The sequence below is a fragment of the Hirundo rustica genome, chromosome 28 (assembly GCF_015227805.2).
Source record: "Hirundo rustica isolate bHirRus1 chromosome 28, bHirRus1.pri.v3, whole genome shotgun sequence".
In the NCBI taxonomy this organism is placed as follows: domain Eukaryota; kingdom Metazoa; phylum Chordata; class Aves; order Passeriformes; family Hirundinidae; genus Hirundo; species Hirundo rustica.
In genome coordinates, this window is record NC_053477.1 from 3,473,328 (window position 1) to 3,485,517 (window position 12,190).

The 12,190-nt window shown below is 52.1% G+C and overlaps 1 protein-coding gene across 1 annotated transcript in view; it reads left to right on the plus strand.

Annotated features, from left to right (window-relative positions):
- LOXL2 (lysyl oxidase like 2) overlaps nucleotides 1-12,190 on the plus strand; it is a 58,787-nt gene that overhangs the window by 40,007 nt on the left and 6,590 nt on the right. Inside the window, 8 exon segments of the mRNA XM_040087667.2 lie at nucleotides 1,324-1,423; nucleotides 1,426-1,506; nucleotides 5,310-5,461; nucleotides 6,756-6,802; nucleotides 6,804-6,859; nucleotides 6,862-6,920; nucleotides 8,819-8,984; nucleotides 9,829-10,072. Coding sequence (XP_039943601.1) covers nucleotides 1,324-1,423; nucleotides 1,426-1,506; nucleotides 5,310-5,461; nucleotides 6,756-6,802; nucleotides 6,804-6,859; nucleotides 6,862-6,920; nucleotides 8,819-8,984; nucleotides 9,829-10,072 — 905 coding nt within the window.

Sequence of the window (12,190 nt, forward strand, 5' to 3'; positions counted from 1 at the left end):
TGCGAGGAACTGGAGCTGCGCCTCAGCTGGGCATTCTCCTCGTGTTTAGTTGAGGGTGTGGGGCTGGGCTGGACTCGATGATCTTGGAGTCCAGCTCTTCCAACCCCGTGATTCTGTGTGTGTGAAGGCATGTGTGACGAGTACAGAGAACACATCAAAGGGGAAAAAAAAAAGGCAAGACCCAAACTGTGGGGTTTTGTCTCTTTTCTTCTCTTAGAGCCGGGATTAATTGCACAAGAGATGGATTTTGTGTCCGGACTCAGATGTTTATTTAATTCTTATCTGTGTTACAGTCTCACAAGCTGTGAGTTCTGTTAACAAAGTGGAAAATGTTCTGCTCTGACTCTTCCCAAGGTCTTTAAGCACAAATTGTCCAATTCTGAAATGACACACCTCAATTATTTTCACTTTAACCCAAGAAACCAAAACACCCCTGGCCGCAATGCGGATCTTTATGCCCAATTCCAAAATCCCACCCAGACCCAGGAAGAAGAAGGTGAAAAAGAAGGACTCAGCCTCTGCCCTAAATCCTCCCATCTCGTTCATCTTGTTCCTGTGTCTGAACCCTTCAGCTCTCAGTTCTGCACCCTGTGCTGTCACACACTTCTATCCCAACCACACACCCACAATCCAGCGCTGTCACTCCATTCTGGAGCCTTTTCCACGGCCTCGGGTCAGTGCAGGGTTTGCTGGGGGGTCAGAGCCTGGCGGCACAGAAAGTTCTGGAATTCTCCGTGCCCAGGGCTCCAAGATCAAATGGCATCAGCGCTCCTGTGTCTGCCTCTTCCAGCAGCTCCTGGTGAGGAGGAAAGAAAGGAAGGAAAGGAAGGAAAGGAAAGGAAAAAAAAGAAAGAAAGGAAAGGAAAGGAAGGCAAGGAAAGGAGAAGGAAAGGAAAGGAAAGGACAAAAAAGAAAAGGAAAGGAAAAAAGGAAAGGAAAGGAAAGGAAAGGAAGGAAAGGAAAGGAAGGAAAGGAAAGGAAAGGAAAGGAAAGGAAAGGAAAGGGAAAGGAAAGGAAAAAGGGGGAAAGGAAAGGAAAGGAAAAAGGGGGAAAGGAAAGGGAAAGGAAAGGAAAGGAGAAAGGGGGAAAGGAAAGGGGAAAGGAAAAGGGGAAAGGAAAAGGGGAAAGGAAAAGGGGAAAGGAAAAGGGGAAAGGAAAAGGGGAAGGGAAAAGGGGAAGGGAAAAGGGGAAAGGAAAAGGGGAAAGGAAAAGGGGAAAGGAAAAGGGGAAAGGAAAAGGGGAAAGGAAAGGAGAAGAGGGAAAAGGGGAAAAGGAAAAGGAAAACCCATGCAGTGTCACCACTCCTGTGTCTGTCTCTTCCAGCAACCCCTGGTGAGGCTGAAAGGAGGAGCCAACACGGGCGAAGGCCGGGTGGAGGTGCTGAAAAACGGGGAGTGGGGGACGGTGTGCGACGACAACTGGAACTGGTGTCGGCCAGCGTGGTGTGCCGGGAGCTGGGCTTCGGCAGCGCCAAGGAGGCCATCACGGGAGCCAGGCTGGGCCAGGGTAAGCACCGGGGAGCGCCGGAGCCGGGGAAAATCCACCACCACACAACACAGAGGAGGCAGAGGAGTCCTGGAACTTTATTGGAATAAAGGGAGAGGTCACGGGGCGTTCCCATGGGTGCATTTCCCATGGGGTCTCTCCAGTTTTTAGGGGACCCAGCCTCTTTTCAATCCTAATTTTCCAGCCACGTTTCCCTCTCTCTTTCCCCATTGGCTGAGGTGCTGAGAGGTACAGACTTCCCAAACCAACTAAAACTTTTTTTTCTCTTTCTATGGAATTTATGGTTCCTCCCATTGTCTCTCTCATCTCTCAGCATCCGATTTATTCATCAGCAGACCCGAGGTTTGTAAAGAGTCTCAGGAAAATGAATCCACACACCCAGAGGTTTGTGTCCAGAAAGGAGGACTGAGGAGTCCTGGAACTTATTGGAATAAAGGGAGAGGTCACGGGGCATTTCCCATGGGGTCTCTCCAATTTTAGGGGACCCAGCGTCCTTTCAATCCTAATTTCCTTCTCTCTTTCCCCATGGCTGAGCAGCTTGAGAGGTACAGACTTCCCAAATCACCTAACACTTTTTTTCCTCTTCCCTATGGAATTTTTGTCCTCCCATTGCCTCTCTCTTTTCTCAGCATCCGATTTTATTCACCAGCAGACCCGAGGTTTGTTTGTAAAGACAGATCCCTCTCGTTCCATTTATCAATCACAGTTGTTTCTTTCATCTCTCCCTGCCATTTTTTATCCACAGTTTGTAAAGGCAAATCCCTCACTCCTTTCACCGGTGCCCTGAATTAAGGAATGTCCCATCCCCAGGAACATCCCGTAATTCAGGGCACGGCGGATTTTTTTGTTGGGATGTTCAGTTTGAGGGCCAGGAAATTTCTTCCCTAACCTTAATAAGTTAGTCTTGAGGCCGGACTGGAATTCTGTGGACTTAGAAAGATCCCTGAAAAAAAACAGTCTGGGGATGATGAGTTGACTTTTGCTCAGGCAGATGTTCCAGTAATTAATTCTTAATTATCTCATCTGCTGCTCTGAACTTCCCTTTGAGTTCCACAGAGCCACGCCATGGTGTAATGCATTACTAGAAGGGTTCTGGCAAAAAAGAAATCTGGAGTCAGACTTCAAACGCTCCAATTTAAGAGCGGGACAGTAATTTAGCTCGTTATAAATAGAAGGGCATTCGAACAGCTCAGAGCCAGGTTTGGGTTTGGATTTCCTGTCTTTGGGAGTTGGTTTAAATCCCAAAATGTGGTCAAGGGCGAACTGAAACCACCTGGTGATTCCCACACCTCGTTCCTGGGGTGGAAATCCAGAAAAGAAAAAAAAAAGGAAAGAGAGCAAACCCTTGTTGTGAGGATAACAACAACAAAAAAGGAATTAAACCAAGCCCTGGTTGTGAGAATAACCAAAAAAATAAGCACCAAACCTTTGGGAGAATAACCAAAAAAAAAAGTCACCAGTCCCTCTTTGTGAGAATAAAGGAATGGGGAAATTCCTTCAGCTTGGAGAAGGGGAGAGAAGGAAGCAGCACGTGGGTGTCCTGAGTCTGGGAAGCTTCAAAATGTGACCAAATCCAGAGGATTTGCCAAACCCCCTCTTTGTGGTGGCTGGAATCTGCTGATGTGTTAACGGGATGTAGGAAACAGCTTCATCATCGCGGGGGCTGCCACGTGAGGGAGGAGAGAACGTGGAACGCGCGTTCCTGCCCGGATCCACAGCCTGGAATCCCCCTCTGGATTCCCACATTTCCATTTTTTTCGCCTTTCCATTTTTTCCCTTTCCATTTTTTCCCTTTCCATTCTTTCCCCTTTCCATTTTCCCCTTTCCATTTCTTTCCCCTTCCATTTTTTCCTTCTCCATTTTTCCCTTTCCATATTTCCCCTTTCCATTATTTTCCCCTTTCCATTTTTTCCCTTTGCATTTTTTCCCCTTTCCATTTTTTCCCCTTTCCATTTTTCCCCCTTTCTCATTTTTTTCCCTTTCCATTTTTCCCCTTTCCATTTTCCCCCTTTCCATTATTTTCCCCTTTCCATTTTTTCCCCCTTTCCATTTTTTTCCCCTTTCCAATTTTTCCCCATTCCATTTTTTTCCGCTTCCCATTTTTTCCACTTTCCCTTCTGCTCATCCATCACTTCTCCCTGTCAGGAGCATCCCTTGGGGTGGGTGACGTCCCTGCAGCAGCCAGAGCATCACATTTTGGTTGGAAAAGGAGATTTTTAATTATTTTTTTTTTGGCCCTGGATGCACAGGGAGCTCTCCAGGCTTCCCAAGGCCGTGTCCCTGTTCACACTTCATTCTGCTCCAGCTGCATCTCCAGGGAATTTGGGTTTCCCGAGGGTCCCTTGAGGGAGCGGCCTCACCCTGGGTGTGGGAGGCTAAAATCAGCTCCCAGTGGCTGAACTGGGAATCCCAGTTAGGGCAAACTGGGAGAAGCAGCGCCTCGCACAGAGCTCAGGGAACGGCAGGGGGATTTATCCCGCCCTGCGTGGACTCAGGTTAAACGATTTATTCTCATCTCCACAAGAGCAGCAGACACCCAGCCCAGAGCTCATGGGTGCGTTGGTATCCTGGGAGGGAGAACGTGGGATCAAACTCCGAGGAGTAGGGAAAAGCAAATGTTGGATGGACAGGCCTAATCCTGGGGGTTTGAAGTGCAGTGGCGTGGAGGAAACACAATTTTCCCAACACTTCTTCACATTCTGGCTCCATTTCTGTGCCCCCATGTGCCGTAATTTCCCCAAGAAGAGCAGCTCTGCCAGGCTCCTGTGGCTCGGGAGGCCCTGCCCTTGTCCTTTGTCATCCTTGTCACCCTTGTCACCCCTCTGGAATGGCTTTTCCAGGCTGGGAATGCCGGCCTGGCCCCCTCCTGCATTCCTGGAGCTTCCCCCTCCAGTTCTGGTCAAGGTTTTCCTCCCCCTCAGCCCTTCGGTGGCTGCAGAGGGACCAGGGAACTTCTGCCAGCTCCAGATGGGAACCACAAACAAGGCTTTAATGCGAGGGAGGCAAAAAACACCAGGACAAGATTCCCATTTCCCAGCAGGCTCCCTCGGGAATGTCCTCCCACCCCGTCCAGCTGCGGCGTGAAGGGTGGACACGGGGCTGGCCCAAACCCCGTTAATTAACTGTGGGTGAAATTAAAACCCAAGGCATTCCCATCCCTGCCTCGTTGTTCTTCCCAACAAGCTTTGGAAGTTTTGCGGGAGGATCATTCCCTCCCACGTTTTCTGATGGAAATTCCGATTCTCTGCCGCTGCTCATCCCAAATTATTCCGTTTCTCCCCAGCACCTCGAGCCCGTTCTCTGCAGCGGTTCTCTGCTGGAATCCTCGAGCTGCCCCAGGTTTCTTTTCCCTGAGCTCCTCGTTCCGCGCTGTGGATGTTTTATTCTCGTTCCACACTGTGGATGTTTTATTCTCGTTCCGCGCTGTGGATGTTTTATTCACAGCCAGCGCATCCCAGTTCAGCAGGATTCCCATTCAGGAATGTCAGGACTCAACCGGGAGCGGGTTCTGGCCCAAAGACGCAGCCAAAAGGTGGCAATCTGTGAATACCTACAGCTGAAGTTTGTGGATTATCAAAGACCGGAAACTTGGCTTTTCCTGGGATTCTCCCACGCTTGAGTGGCAGAGAACACTGGAAAAATATTACCAGTGAAAATTTCAACAGCAATTTCACAGATTTTTGTTTCGTTTTTACCAAAAATCAGATTTTTTCCAAGTTTTTGAACGCTGGCGGTCTCTGTGCTGTTCACAACCTTCCGGGGCCATTCCCTCACCTCACACTTCCTTGTTTTTTTCCCCCGAGGAATGGGTCCCATCCACCTGAACGAGATCGACTGCACGGGCTTTGAGAAGTCGGTCACGGACTGCAAGTTCAACACCGAGTCCCAGGGCTGCAACCACGAGGAGGACGCTGCGGTGAGGTGCAACGTGCCGGCCATGGGCTTCCAGAACCAGGTGAGGAGCCGGGGGATCCAGGCGTGGGCGAATTTCGGACGGGAATTTCGGGCAGGATTCGTTTTACCCAAGGCATGAGTATTTAATTCAGGTTTTATCTAAAAAAAGAGGAGGGAAAATGAGGAGGAGCGTCGTGTTTATTTGAGTTTTGGGCTCCTCTGGACATGGCACGGTCATTAAAATGAGGAAAGGCAGGTTGGACAGGGCTTGGAGCAACCTGGGATGGTGGAAAATCCCTGCCCATGGCAGGGGGTGGCTCTGGATGATTTTTAACCCAATTTTCAACCTTTTCCAACCCAACCATTGCACGATCCTGTGCTGACCCGACACAGACTCCTCTGAGTGCTCCTTCCGAAGGTCTAAAGCAGGGAAGGGAAGAAGTTTTGCCAGGGAATGTTCTTCCTGCAGCTCCTCCAACCCATTGAGCTGCTGGGCTTGGCTGGACCATCCCCTGAGTGCCCTGAGTCGTTTTCTTTAAGGAAAGATTGGGAATGTGTTCATCCAGCTTTGTCAGAATCCCTTTTTGAGGGGAAATCCCTCACCGGGGTTTCTCCAGCTCCGTGCTGAAGGGGGATTTGTCTGCTGTGCAGGGCCTGGGTCACTTCCAGCTGGGGATATCCAATCATTCCGAAACTTTTGAGGAACAAAACTTTCTTCCCCACTGTGGTTTTCTTATCTTCTTTTCTTCTGTTAGAGCCAGGATGAATTGCAAAAGAGATGGATTTTGTGTCTGGACTCAGATGTTTATTAATTCTTATCTGTGTTACAGTCTCACAAGCTGTGAGTTCTGTTAACAAAGTGGAAAATGTTTCTGTCTCTGACTCTTTCCAAGCTCTTTTAAGCACAAATTGTCCAATTATGAAATGACACCTCAATTATTTTCACTTTGAACCCAAGAACCAAACACCCCTGGCCCGCAATGCGGATTTTCTCCCCAGTTCCAAAATCCCACCCAGACCAGTGAAGAAGAAGGTGAAAAAGAAGGACTCAGCCTCCACCCTAAATCCTCCATCTCGCTTTATCTCTGTTCCTGTGTTCTGAACCCTTCAGCTCTCAGTTCTGCACCCTGTGCTGTCACACACTTCTATCCCAACCACACACCCACGATCCCAGCGCTGTCACTCCATTCTGGAGCCTTTTCCACGGCCTCGGGTCAGTGCAGGGTTTGCTGGGGGGTCAGAGCCTGGCGGCACAGAAAGTTCTGGAATTCTCCGTGCCCAGGGTTCCAACACCCCACCCGTTTCCCTTTCCCTTGGAAGTTTTCCGTGGATTTACGGGTCCCGTGTCCCCGCAGCTTCGCCTGAGCGGGGGCCGTAACCCCTACGAGGGCCGCGTGGAGGTGGGCCGAGCGCAACGGCACCCTGAGGTGGGGCACGGTCTGCAGCCACAACTGGGGCACGTGGAGGCCATGGTGGTGTGCCGGCAGCTGGGGCTGGGATTTGCCAGCCACGCCTTCCAGGTGAGCCCCTGTCCCCACCCGGCCTGGGCGTCGCCTCTGGATGGGCGGGTTGGGGGTGCTGGAGGAGGAGGAGGAGGAGGAAGGGTCACTCCAAAGGAGCTTCAAGGGTTGAGCTGGAAGGACCTGGAGGGTGAATTTTTGAGGCCGTGGAAGGGGGATTTGGGAGCTGTGGATGATGAGAGGAGCGGGAATTTCGTCGGGGACTGGAATGATGGGACAAGGGGGAATGGATTCCTACTGCCAGAGGGCGGGGTTAGATGGAATACTGGGGATAAACTCTTCCCTGGGACAGTGGTGAGGTCCTGGGATGGAATTCCCAGAGGAGCTGGGGTTGTCCCATCCCTGGAAGCATCCAAGGCCAGCTTGGAGCAACCTGGGATAGTGGAAGATGTCCCTGCCCATGGCATGGGGTGGGACTGGATGGCCTTTAAGTTTTTTAGGATTTGATGACGAAACTTCTGCTTCCCTGAGTTCTCCATTGTTTTCTCACAGCTCAGGCTTCCCAACATTCCCTGATCCTGCTTGGCCTGGTGGCTGCATGCAGGTTCTTGTCCCTCCCTGAAATGCAGAGGTCAGGCTCAAACTGGTGTCAGGCCTCCTGAAAAAAAATGGGATTTTGCTCCTGACGTCTCTCCAGTGCAGCCCTGGGCAGCGGGGCTGGATCCAGCTCCATGAATTGTTTCCTTCCCTGCTCCTCTCCTGCTCCCTGACCGTGCAGGAATGACAACCTCGGTTCTGCTGCGCCCCTGGGAGCGTCCAAGGCCGGGTCAGACTGGGCTTGGAGCAGCCTGGGATGGTGGCAGTTGTCCCTGCCCATGGAACGACCTCTAAGGCCCTTTCCAACCCAAACCATTCCATGAATTCTGCCACGCTGGGCTGATGGACAGGTCCCAGCCATTCTCCACGGCCAGGGAGGGATCTGCAGGGCTCAGGGGACACTCCGAGCTTGGACACCCAGTGGGGAGGAGGCTGGAGCTGCCCACCTGCTGCTGGAGCCATTCCCTGCTCCAGCAGCTTCCTCCAGCCCATTTCCCCCCAAAATCCCGGCAGCCGAGGATCTCCGCGTCCCTGAGCCGTGGCTTTTCCTGGCTCTGTTGGCGCAGCCCTGAGAGTCCAGCGAGGAAAAGGCTGGAATTTTTTTATTTCCCCTGAGCTGAGGCTGCTGGAATTTGGAAGAGAAAAGGCTCTTGTGCTGCCCCAGCTCCGGGAGCATAAAGCCCCAGTGTGCAGAACAGGGCGGCCCTGTGTGCTCCCAGCATTCCCAAACAGCCGGAGCCAGCGGGAGCCGTGGGACACCGGGGGTTTCTTTTCCTGGAAACTGCTCCCAGCTCGGACACGGACAGGTCTCATCAGGGTTTTTTTTTTAGGTTCTTTCTCCCCTCCCTTTCTCCCAAGTTTTGTGGGTTGGGTGTTGATGTTGTGTCGTTCCCAGTTTTGTAGAACTGGGTGGGTGGTGAGAGGAGAGGGAATTCCGTCAGGAACTGCAATGGTGGGACAAGGGGGAATGGCTTCCTACTGCCAGCGGGCAGGGTTATGTGGAATACTGGGAATAAACTCTTCCCTGGGAGGGTGGGCAGGGGCTGGGATGGAATTCCCAGAGGAGCTGTGGCTGCCCCTGGATCCCTGGAAGTGTCCAAGGCCAGCTTGGAGCAACCTGGGGCAGCGGGAGGTGTCCCTGCCCATGGGGTGGCACTGGATGGGATTCAAGGTTTTTAAGGATTTGGTGACACAACTTCTGCTCCCCTGAGTTCCCTGCTCCAGCATCCTTCGGCAAGATCCTCCTGGATAATGCGGTGTCTTGCCCTGATCTTCCCTGGAGGCAGAATCCACATTTTAGGCTCCACCAAACCCCAGGGAACGTGTAAAACGCCTTCTTCTGCCTTTTTTCCTTCGCCCAGGAAACGTGGTACTGGCACGGGGACGTCAGCGCCGACGACGTGGTGATGAGCGGCGTCAAGTGCTCGGGGACGGAGATGTCCCTGTCCCACTGCCGGCACGACGGGGCCCACGTCTCCTGCCCCAGGGGAGGGGGGCGCTTCGGGGCCGGCGTGTCCTGCTCGGAGAGTGAGTAACTCGGGATTTATCCCACCTTGGCGCGAGGGATGTGCAGGAGGAATGGGGTGACCGGGAAACGTCAAAGAGCGCGGCGAGTTCTTCCTCCCGGAGAGGTTCTGGATGTGGCTGCGCCGTCCGTGGAAGTGTCCAAGGCCAGCTGGGATTGTGGAAGGGGTCCCTGCCCATGGGGGGTGGGATGGGATGGGATGGGATGGGATGGGATGGGATGGGATGGGATGGGATGGGATGGGACGGGATTTAAGGTCAACTATTCCTGTATGGTGAACGGTTCCCTCCCAGGCTTTTCCCACTCAGAGTAGGATCAATTTGGGTATTCAGGAGAAATTGTTCTTTTTGAGAGTGAGGAGGGGCTGGGATGGAATTCCCGGAGGAGCCTTATCCCTGGAAGTGTCCAAGGTCAGCTTGGAGCAGGCTGGGATTGTTGAAGGTGTCCTTGCCCCAGGCAGGGGATGGAATGGGGTGGGATTTAAGGTCCATATTCCTGTATGGTGAATCGTTCCCCACCAGGCTTTTCCAGCTCAAACTCAGAGTAGGATAAGATTGGACATTCAGGAGAAATCCTTCCCTGGGAAGGTGAGGAAGGGCTGGAATGGATTTTCTGTGGCTGCCCCACCCCTAGAAATACCCAAGACCACATTGGACAGGGCTTGGAGCATCCTGAGACGATGGGAGGTGCTGGGGCTGGAAGTGGCTGATCCTCAAAAAAAAAACCCCCTTCCCACGCAAACCATTCCACGGCTCCCCTTCGCCTGGAGGAGCTGAGCGTCCGGGACCATCCTCCACCTCCGGCAGCCGCTCCCGTTTAATCCAACCCATCCTTCCCCGGCTCCAGCCGCCCCTGACCTGGTGCTGAACGCGGAGCTGGTGGAGCAGACGTCCTACCTGGAGGACAGGCCCATGTTCCTGCTGCAGTGCGCCCTGGAGGAGAACTGCCTGGCCAGCTCGGCCCACAACACCTCGCTGACCTCGGGCTACCGCCGCCTGCTGCGCTTCTCCTCCCAGATCCACAACAACGGCCAGTCCGACTTCCGCCCCAAGAACGGCCGCCACGCCTGGGTGTGGCACGACTGTCACCGGTGGGTGTCACCTTCCGGCCCCTCCTCCTGCCGCCGAGGGCGCGCGGAAAACGGGAGTTGTCCCGGCGCACGGAAAACGGGATTTGGCGGCTGGGAGCTGTGTCCCGGGGGTTTTGGGAATTCTTCCTTCACTCGGTTCTCGGGCAGCCGGCTCCACGTGCGGAAAACGGGATTTGTCCTGGCGCACAGAAAACGGGATTTGGCGGCTGGGAGCTGTGTCCCAGGGGTTTTGGGAATTCTTCCTTCACTCGGTTCTCGGGCAGCCGGCTCCGCATGTGGAAAACAGGATTTGTCCGGCGCGCGGAAAACGGGATTTGGCGGCTGGGAGCAATGTCCCGAGGGTTTTGGGAATTCTTCCTTTGCTCGGTTCTCGGGCAGCCGGCTCCACGTGTGGAAAACGGGATTTGGCAGCTGGGAGCTGTGTCCCAGGGGTTTTGGGAATTCTTCCTTCACTCGGTTCTTGGGCAGCCGGCTCCACGTGCGGAAAATGGGATTTGTCCCGGCGCGCGGAAAATGGGATTTGTCCCAGCGCACAGAAAACGGGATTTGGCGGCTGGGAGCTGTGTCCTAGGGGTTTTGGGAATTCTTCCTTCACTCGGTTCTCGGGCAGCCGGCTCCGCGTGCGGAAAACGGGATTTGGCAGCTGGGAGCTGTGTCCCAGGGGTTTTGGGAATTCTTCCTTCGCTCGGTTCTCGGGCAGCCGGCTCCGCATGCGGAAAACGGGATTTGTCCTGGCGCACAGAAAAGGGGATTTGGCGGCTGGGAGCTGTGTCCCAGGGGTTTTGGGAATTCTTCCTTCGCTCGGTTCTCCGCGTTCTTCGCAGGAAGCCACCCATGGTCCTGTGGAGACGCAAGGGAGCGCTTTGCTCCCGGTTATTAAGGGAAAAGGATCCTTAATTTGCCCCGTTTCAGGGTTCTTAATCAAAACCAGAGGATTTTATTTTAATTTTGTCCGTGCGCTGTTGGAAAAATGTCTGAAAATCAGAGGATTGGGTTCTGCAAAAGAGCTGTTAAAAAAACTATAAAAATATACAGCTTTACCTGGACACTTTTTCCCGGGCAAGGTGTTCAGGTTCACTCCAAAAATAGGTAGGTGTGTTAATATTATTAATTATATTAATAATAGTAATTATAGTGTTAATGTTGTAATATTATTATTAGTGTGGTTATTAAATATATTAATTATAATATAGTCATATTATAATTAATTATATTGATACTGTTAATAATGTTGCTACTATTAATAATGTTATTGATGGTTATTATTCTACTAGGTATTATATTAATAGCTATTAACTGGAACGTGAAAATATCGGCTGATTCAGACAACAGCTTAAAGAAAATTCAGTTTAAAGAAAATTCAGGAAATTCTGGAATTCCCAGAGGAGCTGTGGCTGCCCCTGGATCCCTGGCAGTGCCCAAGGCCGGGCTGGGATAATCTGGAACAGTGGGAGGTTCCCTGCCATGGCAGGGGTGGCACTGGATGGGATTTAAATCCCTCCCCACCCAACACATTCCAAGATTTTCTGACACCTGGCAGCTGAGTTTGCACAGACAGGACGTGGGAGCTCTGGCCCCACCACGTGCAGATTACCCGAGCAGTTTCTCACTTGGAAAAGGACCCCAAAAAATGCTGGAATTCTGCATTTTTAAATGCCTCTCAGCCCCACTAAAGCTGTCAGCGGCTGGGAGGTGTTTTTGGGCTTATTTCTGACAGAATCCCTCCCATAAATGCATCATTTTTCAAGGAATTGAGAGAGTTTTGGGAAAATTGGGGGAGAAAAGGGAGCTGGAGGCCACGCAGCTGGTACAAAGTGGATTTTTCCCTAATTTGAGTGAAAAGGCAGTGAAAATAACTCCATGCACAACTCCTGTCCTGTTTAAAAACAACAACAAAAAAAAAAACCGGGGAAAACACCAGAGTGACAAACTTAAAATCTGAGAGTTCCCTATAATCTTCCCAAAGAGCTGAGATGTGCAGGTAGCGCCGAGATAAAAGGGGGAGCTTGGAGGAATTTTGTGGGAGAGAGGTGGGATGGGAAAAGGTGAGGAAGAGGCCAGGAGCCGTCTGTGCTCGGAGCTGGATCCGGTTTAGATGGACAGGGATGAACCCAACCC